Source organism: Phasianus colchicus, chromosome 3 (assembly GCF_987193195.1).
Source record: "Phasianus colchicus chromosome 3, bPhaCol1.hap1.1, whole genome shotgun sequence".
NCBI lineage: Eukaryota > Metazoa > Chordata > Aves > Galliformes > Phasianidae > Phasianus > Phasianus colchicus.
The window spans coordinates 45,584,031-45,605,297 of record NC_143438.1 but is presented as its reverse complement, the minus strand read 5'-3'; the positions used below and the strand labels follow the sequence as shown (position 1 = coordinate 45,605,297).

General features: G+C 40.9%; 1 protein-coding gene across 1 annotated transcript; it reads left to right on the top strand.

Moving 5' to 3' along the window:
* The first annotated feature begins 19,482 nt into the window (after nucleotides 1–19,482).
* On the top strand, nucleotides 19,483–20,582 carry LRRC30 (leucine rich repeat containing 30). Its single transcript, XM_031589438.2, has one exon. The coding sequence runs from the start codon at nucleotides 19,622–19,624 to the stop codon at nucleotides 20,516–20,518; it is 897 nt and encodes a 298-aa protein (XP_031445298.1). The 5' UTR covers nucleotides 19,483–19,621; the 3' UTR covers nucleotides 20,519–20,582.
* The last annotated feature ends 685 nt before the right edge of the window (nucleotides 20,583–21,267 follow it).

Below are 21,267 nucleotides of genomic sequence, written 5' to 3'. Positions count from 1 at the left end.
ATATGGCCTTTGGCAAAAAACAGAGTTTGGGGATAATTCAGGCTGAAGAAAGACCGAATACACAAAGTCTGAATGGAATCTCTCTGCTGTCCTGCACCAAAGCAAATGCCCAATGAACACCAAATATGTTTTTTCAGGCATTGTCTGGGTTGCTGTTGCTGTGTTAAGGCCAAGCTATTGTGCTGGGGCAGGTTCCCTCAAGGCCCCTCGGGAACACAAAGTCACCTCCTGACCCTGAGGGCAGCAGGGCACACAGAGCCAGCTGCATTGCTGCACTGTTCCTCAGCCAAAGCAATGCTTCAATAATGTGCACATCCTAGCAGCCCATCTTTGCTCCTCACCCTACTTCCACTGATTCTTTCCCTTCACTGCAAACCACCATAGAATAGAATCATTAAGGTTGGAAAAAACAATTAAGATCATCCAGTACAACCATCAGCTCACCACCACCATACCCACTAGCCCACAACCCTCAGTACTCCATCTACACGTTTCTTAAACATTTCCAAGGGCAGTGACTCTACCACCTCCCTGGGCAGCCTGTGCCAGTGCCTGACCTTTGAAGAATATTTGGTACAATATTTGCTCAAAGTGCAGCAGGGCAATCCAAATAGCATGGCAGATGAGGTACATTGATCTAACCAGGCGATAATCCTACCTAAAACCCACATCTAATGGTAGAGTTAGGTTTTATTAACAGCTGTACTGAACAACAAAGGCCCTTTCTGTTTTTTAGCTGCATGTTTTTTTGTTGTTGTTGTTGGGCTTCTTTGCACACACACTTGTTATCTGCTGTGTTTCTGTCTCATTAGCTCAGAAGCACCACCCAAGTGCTCTGAAACAGCTCTCTGAAAATAATTATTGCTTGTCATCAGAGGAAAACACTGTTCAGTAAACCGCCTGTCTACCTCTAATAAACATTCAGTCACCACTAAAAGCTGGTTTAGATAACTTATTTTTCCCCAGAACCCTTCAAGTGCTTTCCTCCCTCCGTCAGAAAAGCATGTCCAGAAGTTAATAAATCTCAGCTGTGACAGAGCAAAGGGAGGACTAAATTCAAAGCAAAAGGCCCCTCACAGCACACCCTGCCCACAGCTTCCTCTTAGCATTGAAAGCCACCTCTGCAGTGTGACATGTGGGAGTGCGACTCCAGAACAGCACTGCTGGCCCAGGCAGGTCCCAGAGCCCTGCCGTTGCCCCTCTGTTGGTAGCCCAGAGTTCTGCTTTGGCAGCAAAATATTTTGCCCTTTCTACCCCCAAAAGCGATTTCAAGTTGCAACTTGAAATCTGCGTTGTGATAATTTGGCTCTGAGATGACGAAGGCTTCCACAGGAATTAAAGACAAGCTGCAGGAAGCTGGGAAACAGCTGCTGCAGGAGGCTGCACAGAGCTGACATGGAGAAGTGGACAAGGCACATGCAGATGGGATGGGTCTGACCTGGGCAGGAGGGGACCTCACAGCATGGGCTGTGCTGACCCCAGAGCTACCCAGACCTAAGTGCCAGAGTGGTGCCTTTGGATGGAAGCTGGAACTCTAGGCTGGTCTGGATGGAAAAAAAAGGGAACGGAAGAAAGTGGGAAATTCTGTATGAATTCCTACTCTGCTCCCAGAACAAGAGCTCTCCTCTTCTTGTCTCCTCTAGTAAAGTTCTATTTTGCAAAATACCTGGAGTTGTTTTTCTGTTGATTGGTTTCTGCTGTTGTCCTACAAGAATGGATTGAAGTATTGGCTCTGGAAGATGTTATCACAGAATCATAGAATATCTCAAGCTAGAAGGGACCCATAACAATCATCCAGTCCAACTCGTGGTTCCACACAAGACCATGAAAAACTCAAACCCCATGTCTTAGAATTTTGTCCAGACTCTTCTTTAACTCCAGCAGCTTGGGGCCATGACCTTTGCCCTGCAGGAGCCTGTTCCAGTGCCCAAACACCCTCTGGTGAAGAACATTTCCCCAGAATCTGGCCCAAACCTCTCCTGTCTCAGTTCCATGCCACTGAAGGAAGACTCAATAAGCTTTCCGATAACAGCTAACAGGCTGAAAATTCTGATAGAAGTCCAACAGAAATGATTCAGTGCTATGCTGTATTATGGCAAATATATTCTCTCCCAAAATTCACAACTTTTCCTCCAAAAATGCAAAACTTTTCTTCTATTGGGAAAATTGAACACAAATGATATAAAATGCAATTCAATCACCATTGGTAATCAGCAACAGCAATAATGCTGTTTCTAGTCTGGGCATGGAACTTTTCCTTGCACTTTGATTAAATTGTTTGCAAGAGCTTGAAGGCTCCAGTAACCCATGCAGGCAAAGGAACAGCCCCAGGTAAGTTTATGACAGACATCTGTAACATGAAGAATAAGGCTTACGAGCAGGATTTTTTTTTTTAACCTCTTACTGGTCATCTCCAACTTGATCCCACATTTGTAGGAAAGACTTAGGGAACTTGCATGATCCAAACCCACCTCTTTCAAATTTATATTAGGAAGGGGAGAGAATATAACACAGCCCTTCTAGAGATGAGCAACTTGAATGGCATTTAATTTGTGCTCCTAACATCTAAGGTAATTCTGAACTGATAGAGAATTTATGTTAGTTTAGCTCAACAAAAAATAATTTATGAGAGCAGATTAAAATGTCACTAATTTTTTAGTTTGTTTGTTTCCTTATTATTTTGCAAAATGTATTTAATAGGAGTTAATCAGTTAATCACATCCTCTGATTGTTCTTTGGTGACTTTGGATTTCTTCTCAGGTGCAATGGGGTATGCAGCTGGGAAAAGTTCTGTAGGATGTCAGCACTGTTCCAGTGGTTGAGCTTTTAACAGCAAGTGCCAAGATCTTACTGTCCAGACATATGCCTGCCTATGCAAAAATCAATGTTAAAAGAAGTCATCTTGGTATGATTTTAGCATATCTAGAGATAATGCAATAAACAAAACCTCTACATAGTAGAAAATGAAAGCCAAGAACTTAAATATATGACCTTTTAATAAATTATGGAACAATTTACATCTGTGGTTGTCTTTTGTCGCTTTTAAAATGTTTTCATTTATTTATACCCTTGAACATGAATTTAATGTCAGTTTTAAGCTTCTCTTATGGAAATTTGCCATAGAATCAAATTCAAGAGCCAATATAGTTTTGTTAATGTGGGCAGAAATACACACACAATGCCATTATTTAATCTTAACTGCCATTCCTGCTATTGCAAGCAAATGCTTTACACATATTTGAAAAGCCATTCTTAGCAAACTGAATAATTTGTTGCATCAAACTCTCACGAAGTTACACCTGCCTCAGACTCAAACTGTTGGAAAAACAACAATCCAGTAAACAATGTCAGTATCCCAGCTTGAGAACTTATAGTGGTGTCCTACTGTAAGGTTCAGTGAGCACCATGTCACAACCAGCACTCAGCTTTCCTCTCTACGAAAGCAGGTGGAGGTGTCTTCCAACTGCCAGAATGGTACTCATGTCTACATTTCAAATGAACTTCCCTAGTGGATTCAAACAAAAACAAAGACAACATGGCCTGGAAATCACTGTGCTTCACCTTTCTAATGCCATTTAGGGATACCCTCTGCTACCCAAGCTTAAGTGCTAACATAAAGAACAGAAGCAGAGTTAGTGCTTACAGTTTATCTTCAACCGTATCTCCGTGTTACTTGAACTGTAAGATGTTGAATTAAGTATATATATATATATATATATATATATATATATATATATCTCAATTTATATATATATCTCTCAAATTAATGCAATCATGCTTTGCACTGTGTGGAAAGTAATGCCTGACCTGGAAAATAGATTCAGACACCCCATTAACTCATAAATACATAAACAAGCAAAATGAAAAAGTATATGGAACTGTCTTATTTTAATTAGTGACAAGTTCAATTGAGCATACTACAAATTACTTTCGGATTTTCTTTTTGCTTATGTAGTCATGCACAGTGCAAACTCTGTGTTAGATGCCACCGCATCTCACAGTAGCAGTTTCTTTCTCTGTGCTGTGTAAACAAGCACTCACGTGGGCAGAAGCAGTCTAACTTTTTTTTATTATTATCTAGCAAGGTATCAGCCTCACTTTAAAAACAATTATAATTAAAAATTCATGAGATACTAGAAATGTTTATAACCTGAATTGCTTAGCAGGAAAAAACAACTGTTTCTACATAAATATTATCCAAATGATGGATGGATTGTCAGGCTGTATTTACTAAGGTAGTGTTTCTGTGTAAACACAGTTGCTAATTAGGGGTTTGTTTTGGAGAAAGAGACACAAAGCCAATCAGTTTGATGAGGGGAGAGCTTAGGAGGCGAGCTCCCTCGCTCCTCTTTGACTTCAATCAAGAAATGCCAGTTTGAACAAATGAAAACATTATCAAGTTGTAGTCAGTCCTTATCTGCAGAGACATTTCAGTGGTGTATTTACCATCCCTGATTACCTTCCTGCACATTTTTGGCTGTCTCCAGGAAGGAGACAGAGGTGCTGCTCTGCAAGCAGCAATTAAAATTCTTCCCCATCCACAAAAACTCCCTTCTCCTTGTATTTCAGTGCAGCCTGAGGTGACCCTGCAGCAGGAACTCCCAGGAGCAGGCACCTCTCTAGTCAGGGTCACATCGATCCTACCATAATGTCTGTGACCCAACTTGAGCTGCCACAAAACTATCACTTTCTCTCTCTTACAGTTTTTGTAATTTACAAAAGTCATTTAAAAAAAAAAAAAAAATATATATATATATATATATATCTCACATGCCCAATATAACCTGGAAAACATATCGCTTTTGCTTTGAGACTCTCTTGTTAGTGCTAGCAGGGGACAGGAGAAATAGTTCTTCTTGCAGTAGGACTCGTAGTAGAACAATAGAAAATGAAGAGAACTGGAAATTGATGTATTGGAGACTGAAAGTGAGCCAATTATAACATAAACAAGACAGCACAGAATTTACACAATGACTTTGGGTGAATATTTTACATAAAACATTTTCAAAGTACTCCATGACCCCTGCAAGGTGACACAAACAAAACAGCAGATATGTACTTCAATTAATTGGCATGATAATGAAACTACAAACAAGACTCTAACATAAAATGAAATGAAGTGGAATAAAAAAATAAAATAAAAATAAAATAAATAAATAAAAAAACCCGAAAACCAGATTGCCAGCATGTAGATTAAGAAATATTAACACTATTTCAATTTTCAGGCATTGTTATTTGTGATAATGCTGTGCTTTAGTGTACTGTGATCTTATAGAATTTTTTAATTTGTTATTTAATTGCTCCTCAACACTAATAGAAACAATGTGTTTTTGTTTCTAGATACTCAGAGCATATTAAATACTTGTAATAAAAATGAATCATAGAATCACAGAATGGTTTGGGTTGGAAGAGACCTCAAAGACTACCCTGTCCCACCCCCTGCCATGGGCAGGGCTGCCCCCCATCAGCTCAGCTCCCCATGGCCCCATCCAATCTGGCCTTGAGTGCCTGCAGGGATGGGGCACCACAGCTTCTCTGGGCAGCTGCACCAGCGCCTTGCACGTTCTCTGTGAAAATTTCCCCAAACATCTAATCTAACACCCCCCCCCCCCCCGCCCTCCCCTTTTGTTTCAAAGCTCTTCCCCCTTCTTTTCCTCTCACTATCTACACACATAAAAAGATAACTTCCCTCTGCAAACGTCTTGACTATAAAAAATAGCAGCCATAAAAAACAGCAGATAATTAGCGTAAGGTAGTTTTAGTTTCAAGACCTATGTTCTGCTCCATTTAAGCCTGAAAATCTTACAACATGTATCCGGCGAATTTGACATCTTGGTTCAGTAAACTTAAGCTTCCAGCAATTACTTCTGCAGCGATTTAAAACATCCACTGGATGGCAGTGCAGACCTGCAGGTTGAAATCTTTAACTCCTTTTCCACCGCATCCTCTCTAACTGCAAATGAAATCGGCGCAACGGTGTTTGCAATGCAAAGCCCAGCAGCCTCTCTTTACTGTGACCTTTTTGCATTTTTCACACCTGTCACAATGCAGGTCCCAAGAATCAGGCTGGGCTGTGCCCAGAGCCCGCTGCAGGCTGCAGCAGAGAGGAGGAAGCAGCAGGTTGGCCATGCCTGGCGGCAGGTTGGCTGGCTTAGGATGCTTCAGGCAGACAACACATTCAGTCTCATGGAAAAAAATGAGAGACAGACTGTCTGTAGCGTAGTCTTCCTGCTCCTGAATGGGTTAACACTCACATATTTCATAAAGCATAGAATCACAGGATCACTGAATCACTTGAGTTGGGACGTTTAAAGGTCACCCAGTCCAACTGCTCTGCAATGACCAGGGACACACCTACAACAGATCAGGTTGCTCAGAGCCTCATCCAGCCTGACCTTGAGTGTCTCCAGGGATGGGGCATCCACCACCTCTCTGTGCAGCCTGAAAGCATAAGTTTTATGAGTTAGTTTTTCACTTATTGGCTGCATGAACATCTTCATCGGGCGCATAGTTTCTGAAGACTTCCAGTTTCAGGGTCATTCCACGTATTGTTTAGTTGATGGTATTTCTGCAAGAAGCAGCATCTAGAGAAGGCTGAAGAGCTGTGAGTAGAAGAGAGCTATGCAGATAACATGCAACGTGATTAAAAATTAACATGAGTACAGAGGGTACTTTTGTTTATAACATTTCTTTACATTTAAGAGAAGTATTTTTCTTCTGCTTCTCTTAGATGCCATGTCTACTTCATCTCTCTGAGAATAAAAAATAATTTTCACAATGTCTCTCAAAACTCTCTCAAAATGTCTGATATTTGGCTCATCCTGAACTATCTCAATAACATTTTACAAGCAGGATGGCATCTATGTTCATGAGTTCAATTCTTTTGCCAAAATATTGGGTTTTACTTCTATTTCTTTCTGTGATGTTCTGTAATACTGGCAAAAGTACAAATTCCGCATCTCTTCCTGAAAGAAGCTGCTTGTTAAGGTTAGTTTAAATTTTATCACAGGAAAAAAAAGAGAAAGGAATTGGCATGTGCCAGATTTGAAGCAGTTACTGCAGTAAAACAACAGAATTGGAAGAATTTTGCTCGAGAACAAATCTTTTGCTAGAGGTAAATAATTGATAGGCAAATGTTTCTGAAAAAAAGGAAGATAGTATCTGTTCAAATGTCTCTTTTTTTCTCTAAAACATATATTAAACACCTGCCTCTAACATAATGGTCACTTTTTGTCCATGTGAATTGGCTGTGCCATACGGAAGAGCCTTTCCAAGAATGTCTGAAACATAGCAGCTATTATGACAGCTTTCAATGAATCATCTCTATCTCAGAGGAAGAGAAACTAGAGGATGATCAAATTGTCCTTTTATCTTTAAAAGTGATCAGGACTGAGGCACAGTGATGAAGAGGTTTTTAGAGCACTTATATTTCTACTATCATGATTCAACATGTCCTCTGAATAGTGAGCTCCCCAAATTTCCCCTTTGTGGATGAGTTTCAACAGGGCAGAAGTAGAGAAGGACTGGTGACTTGATGAGGGTTGATCATACAGGCTGGTGGGAGTCATGTACCAACTGAATTCTCCACTTACAAGTGCACCCCATTTAAAGCTTAAGCAAGATCACCATTTTATCATAGATGTAGGGTACACACACCAGCTGTATGGGTCTATGTTTTAGAGCCTTTGCTTATACAACTTATTTCTTTCAATAGCTCCTTTATGCTCTGTTAGGATGCTTGACGGTTCAGTGCAGAGCAATCACACACGGCCACAGTGACAAAGCCTGGCCCTTATGATCCAGCATCACTTGCAAGTTTCTTGAAAGTCCTTGAATTAATAGCTTAAATATTTATATTGTGACTCCTTTTCCTATCTTCTGTAGGGAAATAATGGGTTTTCAGTTCCTAAGTCAGATCACATGTGTTCAATAACATCAGCTGTGTATGCAATAACTTCAGCAGAAGTGCGTGCACATTTATCTTCACTGCCACAACAATGGAATGAATGTGCTGTACAGTTATTATACAGTTATTTCCCATTAAGATGTGAGCAGAATGTTTAAACAAGTGGGAATTTGCTATTCAGCCATAGTTTTCTATTAATCAGTAGACAGAGCCATCAGAAGGCATATTATGTGATGGAAGTCTTTGTGAAAGCTCTCCCATTCCTGAGATAGATACGGATGTTTAAGATGCAAAGTCAGGGGTCACATTCCAACTGAGAATTAACAGGTGCAACTTCCAAAATAAACAACATTGGCCAATGTCCGTTCTCAGTTAGGTTTATTGTTTAACAAGTATTTTCTGGCTGGTTAATGCTACAGAATACAGAACGTTTTCACACAGTCCCAGGTGCTCTTGGATTATCTATCTTGGCTTACAGAGAAGTGTTATTTCTAGAACAGAATAATATTTTTAATAATCCTGCAGGATTATTATACTACTATACAGCTCAGCACAGTGTAGCTGAGCAATATAATATATGAAAGTGATGGTCAGCTACAAAGAGATATAGCCAGATGGTACAGTAACACTTAGAACTATTTTTTTAAAAACATTTTTTTGCTTATATCACTGTATCACCTGCATTCTTCACATCTGAGACAACACTCACCCATGAGCACACATGCTGGAGGCACTGCAAAAGCCAGGCAGAGGACACTTGTGCCTTCAAGCCAGTGTAGAGCATGAACCTGAGCTCCGCTTTCACAAGCACAGTGCTGCCAAGACTTGTGTCTCTGTTGAGCATGGCCACAGGCACTCAAGAAGTGCTTTCCACATGTGTAGGCAGCATCTGACCTGATTCTATTTTTGCAACTCCTTTAAGTCATAATAATAAAATTTAAAACTTCTTTCAGTCTGTAAAGTTGAAGAAATATAGACTTGTTGGCACTGAATAACACAACCACCTTTCAGAAGTTACTTAGGACAAAACCACCTGCTCTCCATAGCCACTGTGATGCTACTAGCACTTCTCTGTGTTAAAAACAGAGGGAATGTGTGAGGCTTCCCTAAGAGCCAAGTGGGAAAAAAATGTCTGCCTGGGTGTGAAAAAGGAAGAGGCTGCTAGACTATTGAGGCTGATAATCTCACAAATCAGTGGTGCAGAGCTGTGTTTACTACATAGCAATTAAATCCCTTACAAAATTAGTTACTATTTCCGCAGCAGATGTTATATGCTGCATACAGACAATCCAAATGACAGTCTGTCTTCCAGTGCCTTTCAGTGACTGTCTGAATAGTTCAGTAAGTTATCCAGATAACCACTTCTGTAGGGATAAATGTTATGATTGTATGCTGCTCCTAATGGAGATTGATTTGTGACTTTTACCTTTCCAGCATTTTTTATTCCAAGCATTTATTTGAAAACTAATAAAGCATGTAAGCATTACAGTAATAGCTAAAATTCACATTATGAGATTTATTGGGGAGAGTTAGGGTTGACAGAAATAACAGCTGAAACTAGTAGATTATTGTCCTTCCCAGAAGATTGATCAAGGAAAACATCAGTGATTATCAATATTAAAAGACAACAGTGACATATCCAGCACTTTCCATCTTATCCACATTCATACTTGCACACATAATTTTACGAGTTAGAAACGGAGAAGACACATTTCACACATTTCTGCATGAGACACTTGCCTGGTGCACAGCCCTTTCAGTCCTGTCCTCTACAACAAAGTAGCAGGAGATGCTGCAGAGAAAGGTAAACTAACCACCAGTCTGATGGGTCTCTCAAGGCTGTGCTCCATCTGACAGGTTCTTCATCCACAACAGCTTCAGCTTGGTTCAGTCCCTACACCCTGAGGTATCATCTAGAACCTAACACTCCCCAGTGAAATCCTCCCCCAAAAAACTATGCAAATCTATGTTTTGCTCTACCTGAGAGCTCCAATCTGTGTGCTTCTCTCTTCCTGCACTTCTTACAGGCTTCACATTTACAACAGCTTTGAGAAGCAGGAAGATCTTTCCCTCGTATAAATGCTGATTCAGAGTAATTATTGTTCTTGGGTGGGTGTAATTTACAAGATAATCACACAGCTTTCTGTTTCTCATTCTCCTCTTCCCTCTTGTTTAGGAGGCAGCCTTGTTCAGCACAAATATTAATACAACTCATATACGAGAGGGCATATCCTTGACTTATCATCATCTGTGATTTTTTCACTTGACAGGTTGAAAAATGTGTACACCTATTTACTCTGATGGTTCCCTTATCACCACAAGCCTTCCTGAGGCTAAGTCTGCTCAAGCATTTGATTTTGATTCTGGAAGCAATGTTAAGGCCATTAGCAGCGTCCACATAAGGATGCTCTTATAAAACTTGACATGCTTATTAATCATAAATTCAGCAGACATTCTGCTCCAATCTTTCCAGGGACAATTTATGCTTCCTTCACAATAAAAAGTGAGGTTTGGGAGGAGGGGGGAGTTGCTTTATTTCTGGATTAGTATTTATGGCAGGTAGCAGACAATGTTTGGTATTTCCATATCAGAGCTCCCATCCAAGGAAGAGCACTTAGGCCTTTTCTGCTTGTATTACACACAGCATGCTCCAGAGCAGGACAGTGAAAAAGTGCAGTCAGAGAAGTTCAGTAGCAGGTGGCAGCAGGCAGATGTTGACTCTGCCTTATCAGTAGTGGAATATTGTCTTTACTTTTTCACCACATATTAATGAATATTACTCCAGCATTACGGCACCATCATTTAAAGGATAGAAAAAACAGAAGACTATGACATTTTCCCTACTGATTCATTCCACAAGTGTCTTTTAAAGCAAAGGTACCAAAACTTGTATTCCTGAACTAGGGCCTGCATAAACCCACAGAGCACCAGTGATTTCCAGGCTGCTAATTAACTATACATAGCAAAGATTGCACATGTATATTCATTTTTGATTGCTGAGCTGACTTAATTAAGACATCTGTAATGTATTGAAGATTCAGCCTGGGTTCATGAAATAGGTTAGCAAAGATCATTAGCCTTGGCAAACCCGAATCACCTCGTGAAAAATGCAACATTTCCAGAGTGGAAAAGAGAGGGAAACTGACTGTAACTCTCTGCTAGCACTGCCAGCACATTAGTCTGATCTCACCAGTCCATGCTTATCACTTGGAAAACAACTGAGTGCAACTCTGTTATAATTGCATTTTCCTCTGATTGCCTGCATTTGTTCAAATTCAATAAACTTAAAGTGAAATTCAGAGAGGCAGAAAACGTGTAGATCAGCACCAAAGATAATGTGAATGCAGTGGCCTGTGAAACAAAGCTCCTGAATTTTGCACATGTAGAGAAGCTGAAGGCAGCAGGAGAAGGGGTCAGGTTTAAGACCATTTCAAGGGAGGAAACAATATGGGTCACCAGGTCTGGTCTCCACATATCACAGGCAACTATATCACAGAACGCCTCTCATCAGTTTACTGAGCTCTATAGTAGTAAGTTTTCATGATAAATATACAGTCTGATATTGTAGTTTCAAAATATTTCTTGTGATAATCCTGGGACAAAAAAGATAAGATTCAAAATAAAATACTCCAATTCTTTCCCCTGCTCCTGACCAAAACTCTGGTTTAACTTCATTCCTACATTTTGGTGTTGTCATTCACATTCCTTTCAAATCACACATTCTCCATCTTCTCTAAAAAGCTCACCCTGTTGTTAGCTGTCTTGGTCACACATCACAGCACTGGTGCTCACTATGCTCTTACCTCCACAGCTGTCAAATTTGCAGTCCTTTCACCTCAAGTGAAATCATTAACTACATTACCCTGTGCTCTCACAGTCCAATAAACACTGAAATCCTGTGGTCATACAACACAATCTTTTGTAATGTTCAGATGCAGAACAGACTCATATTTGATTCTTTCTATTGGAAAGTTGCTCATTAGAAGCTGTAAAATAAGAGATGACCCTTACGGGTGGGCCTTCCTTTCTGCTTTTTCTTCTTGCCAGTACTGGAACTTGAAGATCATATTTGCCCTTTGATTTGCTTTGTTGTGTTAGTTTTAAGGTCATTTTTAATGCAAGTTTCCCTTCATTTGCTTTTTTTCACCCATTGGTCTGTACCTTCTGTCTCCAGGCTATGCCCCCTGTGATTCCTGTAGCTCCCCTTAAGTGCAACTTGACTGAAGTCTCGCCAGTCTCCCTCTGACCATACAGTGACCCGTATTATTTCACAGGATTTCAAATATCACTGTCATACTAATAATACCTAGATGCATGGCTTTGCTGATTGCTTTAGAAGTTTTATTTGTTCATTCAAGCCCTTTGAAGCTAAGCATTCAATATGTTTCCTTAAGTTAGAGCTCAGAAATTTAAAAGTCAAGCTATTAATTGTCAGTATTGAGTCTTCAAATGTCTAGAGAGATGCCTGCCCTTTCATTTGATAGTCTCTGATAAATCTCAAACTGAGACACTGAAATGTGTTTTAGGGAGTTTTAATTAGATTCTGTTTTATCATCTATCAGGCATATGAAGGTAAATGCAGAGTTTCTTCTTATATCAGAAAAATTTGTGTAAGAGTCATGGATCTGGGATTAAGGCTCCCCAGTAGCTTTGATTGAATTATTTCCTAAGTTCTTTCGTGCATTCATTATTGTAATGGACTGAGATGGAACTACCTAAACCCCTTCACATTGGGTCACATCGATTTACAGAACTGATTTGCCAGATTTATCAAGGAGGAAGATAGAAAGTACTTGTGCTTTTAACTGGAGAAGAACGTATTTATTTTAAAAACAAAATCAGTCATGGAAAAAAAAAAAAAAGGATCCTTTTGTGTCTGATTTAAGTTCTAAAATAATTTTAAAACTTCCATATCATTTTCCCCCTTAAGAGCTTATGACATTTTCAAATACACTTAAACAAGTAGAATTAAAAGAAGGGACATTGGCACGGCAGCAATGAACTTTGAAACAAATAATGTTCAGTTGCCTGGTCTTTACTGTGGCATGCAGAGCCCCACTGAGCCAGGACACATACACATTGACATTAACAATGCCTGGAGATAATTACGTGTTCAGAAAACAGTCTAATAAAATCAGCATATTGACAGAATGAACATGGAGGGTCTGTAAGACTCTTACTAGATAACGTTGAATTATTAGCCTAGTTTAAATACTGTTTCTTTCTAATTATAAGCATTATACTTAAACTCCCATGGAAATGCTTGTCTGGAAACCACAGAACTGTCTCTGCCTTTTGTATGAAGAGCAGAAAATAGATTTTCAAATGCCAGAAAAATAGGTAACTACAGTGACCTGTGAATGTAAAATACTTAAACAGCCTCTGCTGGAGGGACTGGGAGTTCTGCCAGGAGACAGCAGAGTCAGGCTTACTTTTGGACACTCTCCACACCCACAGACTTTTAAGAAAACCCTGCAAACGTCAGTAGCATCTTTAGAAGAGGCATCAAAACTTCCTCATCCTGAAGCAGTATATAGCCCTTGGGTGCTGCATGCTTCATAGTGAAGAAGGTTTCATACCAAAGGCAACTGAACTGAATGTACTCCAGATGCTGACAGAAGGCTTGGAGGAATTGTAGCCCAAAAGAAAGGCAGCAACAAAGACAGGAAAGTATCAAAACATTTTAAATGAAGACCAACATAGTAGACACGTAATGGGCATTTACATCATCAGACAGGGCCCCAAACACCTCTTTGTAAGGTCAGAAGAGATTTAACCAAGGAGAAGTCAGGCTTCTTACTTTCAAAGAAGTACTACATTTTAGATGCATCGCAAGAAATAAAACAGCACAACGCCTATCAAAAGCTGTGTGAAAAAGGAAATCTGCAGCAGAGATGATGTGACAATAATTATACCAGAAGCTCCTTCATCCAGTTTGGAGAATGCAGTGCAATGGAAAGCAGAGCAACGACAGCAGAGCAGCAAGATCCTAGGCTGCAGAAAGTAAGAACTTGCTGAAATGCAACAGCTGTGGGCAAAGAAATAAAGGAAATAAGCTGCTTACCTTCAGAAAGTCTCAGGTACACCAGGATATCCAACAAGAAGCCCCTCCTTCCACAGCCAACCCTTAAATAAGGCCTGCATTGCATGCACCTGAGCTCCCCTGGGTTGGCCCTGCTTTACCCCCAGGGTGCTCAATCACTGGTTCAAGCTATGACTTAGCATTTCCACTACACTAAAGTACAGGTTACTTAATAAAGCAGGACAGGGTTTTGTTGTTCTGCAAAACGGTGGTGGGCTATACCTCATGTCTATGCTCTGAACCTTTCTTTCTCTGGAGATGAGTGGATATGAACCTATGGCAAGTATACATACCCTCTGGTCCCTGGTTCTGCTGGGGAGAGCACCTGTGGGCATGGGACAAGACAGAGCCCCAGAGCACACAGGTAACACAGCTGCATAGGAGCATCCCTGCCTCTGTGTAGTTTGCTTGTACAGACATAGCCAGGTAGGCCAGCTATTTGGCTTGTGTTCAAACAGGGAAGCTGCAACAGACATGAGAGTTGACCAGCCTGTCATTTATGCATTCTGGAATGTCAAGATATTACTGCAATTTTGAAGAAAAGAAATAAAACTTCCTCTGCTTCCATGGAATATGAGAGTCACAGTTGGCAGGCAGCTAGTGAGAGGAATTGTGCCTGTCATTTCTAGTCCACACAAGCACAAAATAAATCCTTTCTCTTTTTATTCCATGCCATGGATAGTTTGAGCTTGTTTTCTGTCAGGAGGTCTGCAGAAAGACTTTGTCTGTCTGCCAAAACTCTTGTTTAATATGCTCTTGCAAAGGCAGTTTTCACCTTTAGGTCCAATTCTTCATGGATCAGATGATCCACAACGTCGCCTGGGATTCCTAATAAAACAGTCCTCAAGAGTTCCATGGACACATAGGTGTTAAAGGCTGGTAACAACACCATAATTAAAAACAAATTAACAGGAAATCTGAAATTGCTTTAAGAAATGTTCCTGTCTTGTGTAACATCTCATAAATCTCAAATTACCTTTGAAACTTGGCTTCTTATTTCAGAATAGCTACAAGATCAACACACTTCTACAAAGTAGTTAAAACTTATAAAATTTACTTCTAAGGCCAGAGGATGTCTTTGACAGTTTTCATGGCACTGGAACTTATTTTAAAACTTACTTCAGAGAAAAGAAACAGCACAGAGAAGCTGTACTGGAGATTAGTAGCTGCAGTTGCATTAGTAATGAATATTTCCCCTGCAACAACTGTTGCTTCCTGTTGAACTGAAAATAAATGAACTCTTTTAGCCAAAGCATTCTTCTTGTCACAGAAAGAGTTATGTATCTTGCAGCCTCATTTAACCACATGTTTATAATAACACTTAGGTACTGAATGAAAATGAAAATATCTTCAGAAAGTGTGAGTTGAACCTCCCATGATGTTAGAAAAGGCTATGTTTAAAGGTTTAACCTATTCCTTATTTTATTATTATTATTATTTTGTAAAGCTGATCCGGGGGACCTATATAGGATTTTGATTCCATACAGAACATGAAATTTACTTCAAAATCATTTAGAAAACTATAGATGTATTCTGATGAAATCATGAGTATCATCAATTCAAAAGACAATTACAGAATTTGGTTTTGCAAGAAAGCACAGATTATCAAAAGCTGAAATTCATTGTGTCAAGATGGCTATGATTTCTTTAGAAGTCTGATGCTATTGGATGTTTCGTTAAGAGCTCAAATCCTGTGGAAAAAAATATGTGATGATCTCAACTTTTATTTTGTTTAAAATCAAAAAAATTGTCCAACCCATCACTGGTAGCAGAGAAAAGCTTGAAAATGTTTCCCAAGCATATTCTAGAAATTCCAGATCTGCAGGCAAATAAAAGAGCCAGTACATAATAGATTTTGAAAATCCATGTCATTGTGAACTTGTCTTGCAGTGTTTTTCAGGTCTGACAATCCTGCTTCCTTCAAAAACGTCTATTCATTTGTATTGTCAGAGAACTTCAGAAAATATAGCCTGTCATTTTTTTGTCAATTTACCATTTTTTTATCACTGCTAGTCATGCAGCTTCTTTTATTACACTAGTTAGGCTGTACAGTTGCTCAGCAAGTTTTGGAACATTTATTTTCCCCTGCACACTTACATTTTTGCTAAATCAATGAAATGATTATCAATTGCATCAGGCAAATCCCAAGCTTGCAAGGAAGGAATTTGCTTCTGCTTTCTGCCAGGCTGCATTGACACAGTGCAATATTTTGCTGGCTGAGATACATACAAAAGGACAAAACAGCTCAACCTGCCTTCAGAGCACAGCACAGCAAGCAGCAGTGATGCTCAGTGGTAGCACAATAGGTGAGGCTGGGGCTGGATGAGCTCCTTCACCTACAACTGCCTCAGGTGGGAGCAAAAGCAGATGCACAAATACAGAGAATTTGGAGAACGCAATCGATACTTAAGAGCTGAATTTTGCCTTAGGTGGGTATATAGTCCAGAGGTGCCTCTTCTGGTAAGTATGTTCAACAGAGTATATGGCTGCCAAAATACAAGAGGAATTAAATTTGAGTTAGTCCTTCATTCTTTTGACATGTCCTGGAACTTGACATTCCCTGAAATGTCTTTTGAATGGGATACAATAACCTTTGCTTCATTAGAGTTGCTTTTTTTTTTTTTTTTTTCCAAGTGCCAGCCTAGAAATCCATAGCAACTCAGAAAAGAGAAAACTGAAAACTATTTGAACAAAAACAGTGCAGGACACCAACAGATAAGGGACTGTTTTGTTCACGCTCTCAGTTCCTGTGATGTCCAGATGAGGCCACTATGGTTTTATTCTCCTGATTGCAGGAAAGGAATTTAGTTTGATTACTTCAGAGTTTCCCATCTCCACAACCAAAAGCGTTTTTCTGCGAGCCTGTTTTTCTGTTGGAGAACAAAGAAAAGGAAATGGCTATTTTTTTCCCCACACACAGTGGTTACGTTACTTTCAGAGGCAGGAAGGGAACTGGACAATGGAAGCTGCAGATGTGGAACTATTTTTTAAAATCCCCACTGCTGCTGTTGCCTCACAGGCAGAAGAAGTAAGGCAATGCAGGAACAGGAGATGCTGGACCAAAGCAAATGTTTTTATTTTATAAAGGCACAGCCTCTGATATTCCCTGCCACAGGCTGGCAAAGCTTTCCAACCTGCACCAGGCCATAGCAAAGGCTGTTTCAAATAGACAGTGTAGTGCAGAGCCAGGAAAAGGCAGTGACTGCTTTGGCTGAGTCGGCTGTTAGGAAATCTAGATTTCTGCAGGGAGAGTCTAGGCTGGGCCCTGCCAAGGCTCCAGGCAGTGAATGCAGTGGAGGCACTCTCATCCAAAAATAGCTGACTGGACATGTGGGACTGTGACTACAGGCCAGCCATGCAGGATGGCAGCAGATTGTTCCTTCCAGCTTTATTATCCCAAGAAAGGAAACATGTTACTGCATACAAGCCCCCTGAAACCCTTTTTTTCTTCCTTTCGCCTATGCCACAGCTGACAGGAATTGCCTGTTCAAATCTGAAAATTGGCATGTTTCTAACAACAGTTGGGCAGATAGCTCAGAGTCAGGGCTCATGAGGGACTCCCATGTTTGCACGTTGGCTTACTTGAGCTGCAGAGCCATGTTTTAGGCTTCATTTTCTGCCATGCTGTTTAAAGCACAAGGGTGGCCTGTGGCTCTGTCTACCACACCACTTCAGGCAGCATGTTTGGGTGATGATTAACATGAGCACTGAGTCAGAGTTGTGGCTGTGATGGGATGTAATACAATGTTTGTTTGTAAACTGACAAATATTGGCAGAAGAAACTTGTGAGGGAGGAATCCGTGGCTGCCATGCAGGCTGACAGCACGCTCTGACCAAACAGCAACTGTCCTCAGCCCTTTGCAGTCTATTATGGGGAATGCAGTATTTCACCTCCCACCTCTTAAAGGACCAGTTGTCCTTAGACCATGCAGCCCTGTTAAGGTGCATGCTCTAACTGTGCTTGTCATCATGGTCCTGGCTGTTCTCCAGGCACATGGATGGATGTCCCCTGTATCCCTCCTCTTCTCAGGCAGAGGCGGTGCTATGGGGGACCTAAAACTGAACAGGAATTCAACAGTGTTCAGCAGCAGGAAAAGCCTGAGGGGACTGATTCCAAAAAGGCTGCCACAAGGCCAGGACTCCCAACAGCATATTTGTGTGTAGTCTTTTAGCATGTGATCTGTTGCAGGGCTTTAAGGAGAGGTCCTCTGGAGTGGGGTGGTGGGGAATACATACACCACCAGATCTGCCAGGAAGCAGCAAAGCGTCTTTGTCATCACTGGAGGAGAAAAACACTGAAAGTTATGTCCTGTTTACCAGAATTTTCACCTAGTTTACACGGTGCCTGAAGTCTTTGGATATCCTCTTTAGGGTCCCTTTGAGTTTGAACTCACTACAGGTTCCTGTAGCAATACAATTTCCTTTCATCAGCAGAGCCAGCTTCAGCTGTTGTCGGGTATTATTATACTTCATTGCTTCCTTCCTCTCCCATCAGTCCCTCCGCCTGGACTTAAATGTCATGTATAGTTTGAGTTATTTGACTTATAGTCCCTGTGTACTCCAGGATATCTCAGAAATACGGAAAATTGACTAGGAAAAAGGGGACTTCAAGTGGCTACATTTTCTGCAGCACATAAGAACCAGACCCTCAAACTTCACTGAAAGATGTGCAGGACATTTAGGACAGGGCAATCTGGGCAGAATTTTGGCAGAAAAGTTCAAAGTTGCCTGCATGGGAAGATGCTCTTTTCTCAGGGAAAGACCCCAAGTCACTGCTGAAACAGGGACTGCATTATATTAGCTTGAACCTTATATTGCACAATGTGACTGCTCACACTTGGCAACGTGGGTAGTGAATGATCATCCAAGTGGGCGCAGATACCACTGGAAAATGTCACTGCTGCAGTGAAAGTGGTGCCCTTTCTGCAAAGAAAGAGGCCTATCCTCATTACAGAGATGATATATAAGGTAAAATATTGTTACAAGGGGTAACTTTTTTCCAAACAAAACAGAAAACAAGAACTTGCAGGAAAGTTCTTTACCTGTATTCTTGCAGAATACAAAGTTTTCTGGTTGATTGGTAATTATTTCAGTGAAATGAGGAACATTAAAATAAAATTGAATTTTAAAAAACTGAAATGATGGCTTTTTTGTTTGCTTGTTTTCTCCAATAGTTTTCTTGTTTGTTTTTTGAAGTCACTCTTGTTAATTGTCCTGCAGCCATGGTATGTACTGGATAGCCAAGAAAGCTGACATGGGGAAGTTATATACAGCATCCTTGTGACCTTTTTGCAGTGAAGATACATATCTGTCCAATAAAGCCCAGGCCAAATGACAGTGACAGCTGCCTCATGGCATTCAGTTTGAATTGAACAGGTTTGCTCACAAGTCTGGAGCAAGTATTTCATTACAGACTGTGCACCAAGAACAACATAAGCCCCCAAAAGTGAAACTTTCCCTCAGCAACTATGGAAAATGCCCCGGTGGACTGAGATGCACTTCACAGGCTCCTCCTTATCTCCTTGCTTTGACTTTCCCGAAAGCTGTCAACCTCTGGTGGTATTTGCGTGTTGGTGTAGCACTTGCAGGAGAAGAAAATCTCCCTTCATCTATCAGGAGCGATCCAGGGTGTCATGGGAACCAAGCACTCAAAGAACGAGGGACGAAGAAGCATGCTTTTCCTGCGGAAAAGTTCAAAGTTGCCTGCATGGGAAGATGCTCTTCTCTCAGGGAAAGACCCCAAGTCACTGCTGAAACGGGGACTGCATTATATTAGCTTGAGCCTTATAATGAAAGGGATGACCAGTGCCCCTGACTTCTTGTGGGGACTGCCTGAGGTGCAGAAACTGAACCTTTCACGTAACCAACTGGTGGCGATTTCTCCTTCACTGGGAAAATTAGACCGACTCGTAGTGCTGAACCTGGGTGGCAATCGCCTCAAGTGCCTGCCGAAGGAGATTGGACTACTGAGGAACCTGAAGGTTTTGTTTGTTAACATGAACTGCCTGACAGAAGTGCCAGCAGAGCTCAGCTTGTGCAGGAAGCTGGAAGTTTTGAGCCTCTCACACAATTGCATCTCACAACTGCCTTCAAGCTTCACTGACCTGACAAGTTTAAAGAAACTGAACCTCAGTAACAATCGCTTTGTGCAGATCCCCCTCTGCATTTTCGCACTGAGGAGCTTAGACTTCTTGCACCTGGGGTCCAATAGGCTTGAAAACATTGCAGAGAGCGTCCAGTATCTAGTCAATTTGCAAATCTTCATCATAGAGAATAATAACATACGCACTCTGCCGCGGTCTCTCTGCTTCATCACAGCTCTGGAGCTGCTAAATGTAGATAACAATTCCATACAGACTCTTCCTGATGACCTCTATCTGCTGCACAGGCTGCCCCGGATTGCATGGAACCCAATGGACAAAGGCCTCCACATCTCCCACAACCCTCTGTCTCGGCCCCTGCCTGAGATCATTGAGGGGGGACTGGATGTTCTCTTCAACTATCTAAAGGAGAAGAAGGAACACAACTAAGTTTCTGCCGGACTTGGGATTAAGCCTGTCATCACGACTCACTTGTGCCAGAGTACTTTCCTCAACAGTCACTTCCACTTCGTAACATTTGGATTTCCAAGACTATGGATGGCTTTAGTAATGGCTGGCAGAAAGCAAGTAAAGTGTGATAGTCCTGTTTAAGTGAGTGAAGAGAAAAATTTTCTAAAACTATCCACTCCTGTAGTCTTCAGAGTTGGAGTGTTTGGGCTTTTCTGTAGAGGAAGAAAACATGCAAACAAATGGTGATAAAATGTTTGCTCTTCTTTTGACAGAAACAAACTAAGGCAGATGGCTAGAAGTTTAGATATCCATATTTGCCAAATATTAGGTTGGAGAAATATTAATATAATTTGGATTTGCTATATGTGATTGAAGTTGCACTTTAACTCCTGCTCATTTCTTCATGGGCAGGTAGGACTGCATAAACAAACACTGCTACCTAAGTGAATCTCAAGGAAAATGTTTAATTCGCTTTCAGCGGTGTATTTATCCTGAGCTATATTAGCCCAAAGACAGTATATCACTGGCCAGTTCAATATTACTTGTTGTTTACCCTGCAGCTGTGAGCTGGCTGCTATAAATTGCATGTGAAGATGGCAGTAGTGGAGAGATTCTCCAGCTCTTTGGAAGAAGACTCCAAGTATAGCACCTAGTCCCATTCCTGATACATGTGTCTTTTCCCACGGAGCCTACTTGGGTATCAGTAGAAGTATATCAGGATCAGCCAA

Coding starts and splice junctions, on each gene's coding strand:
- LRRC30 (XM_031589438.2), top strand. CDS start 19,622: ATGGGAACCAAGCACTCAAAGAACGAGGGACGAAGAAGCATGCTTTTC.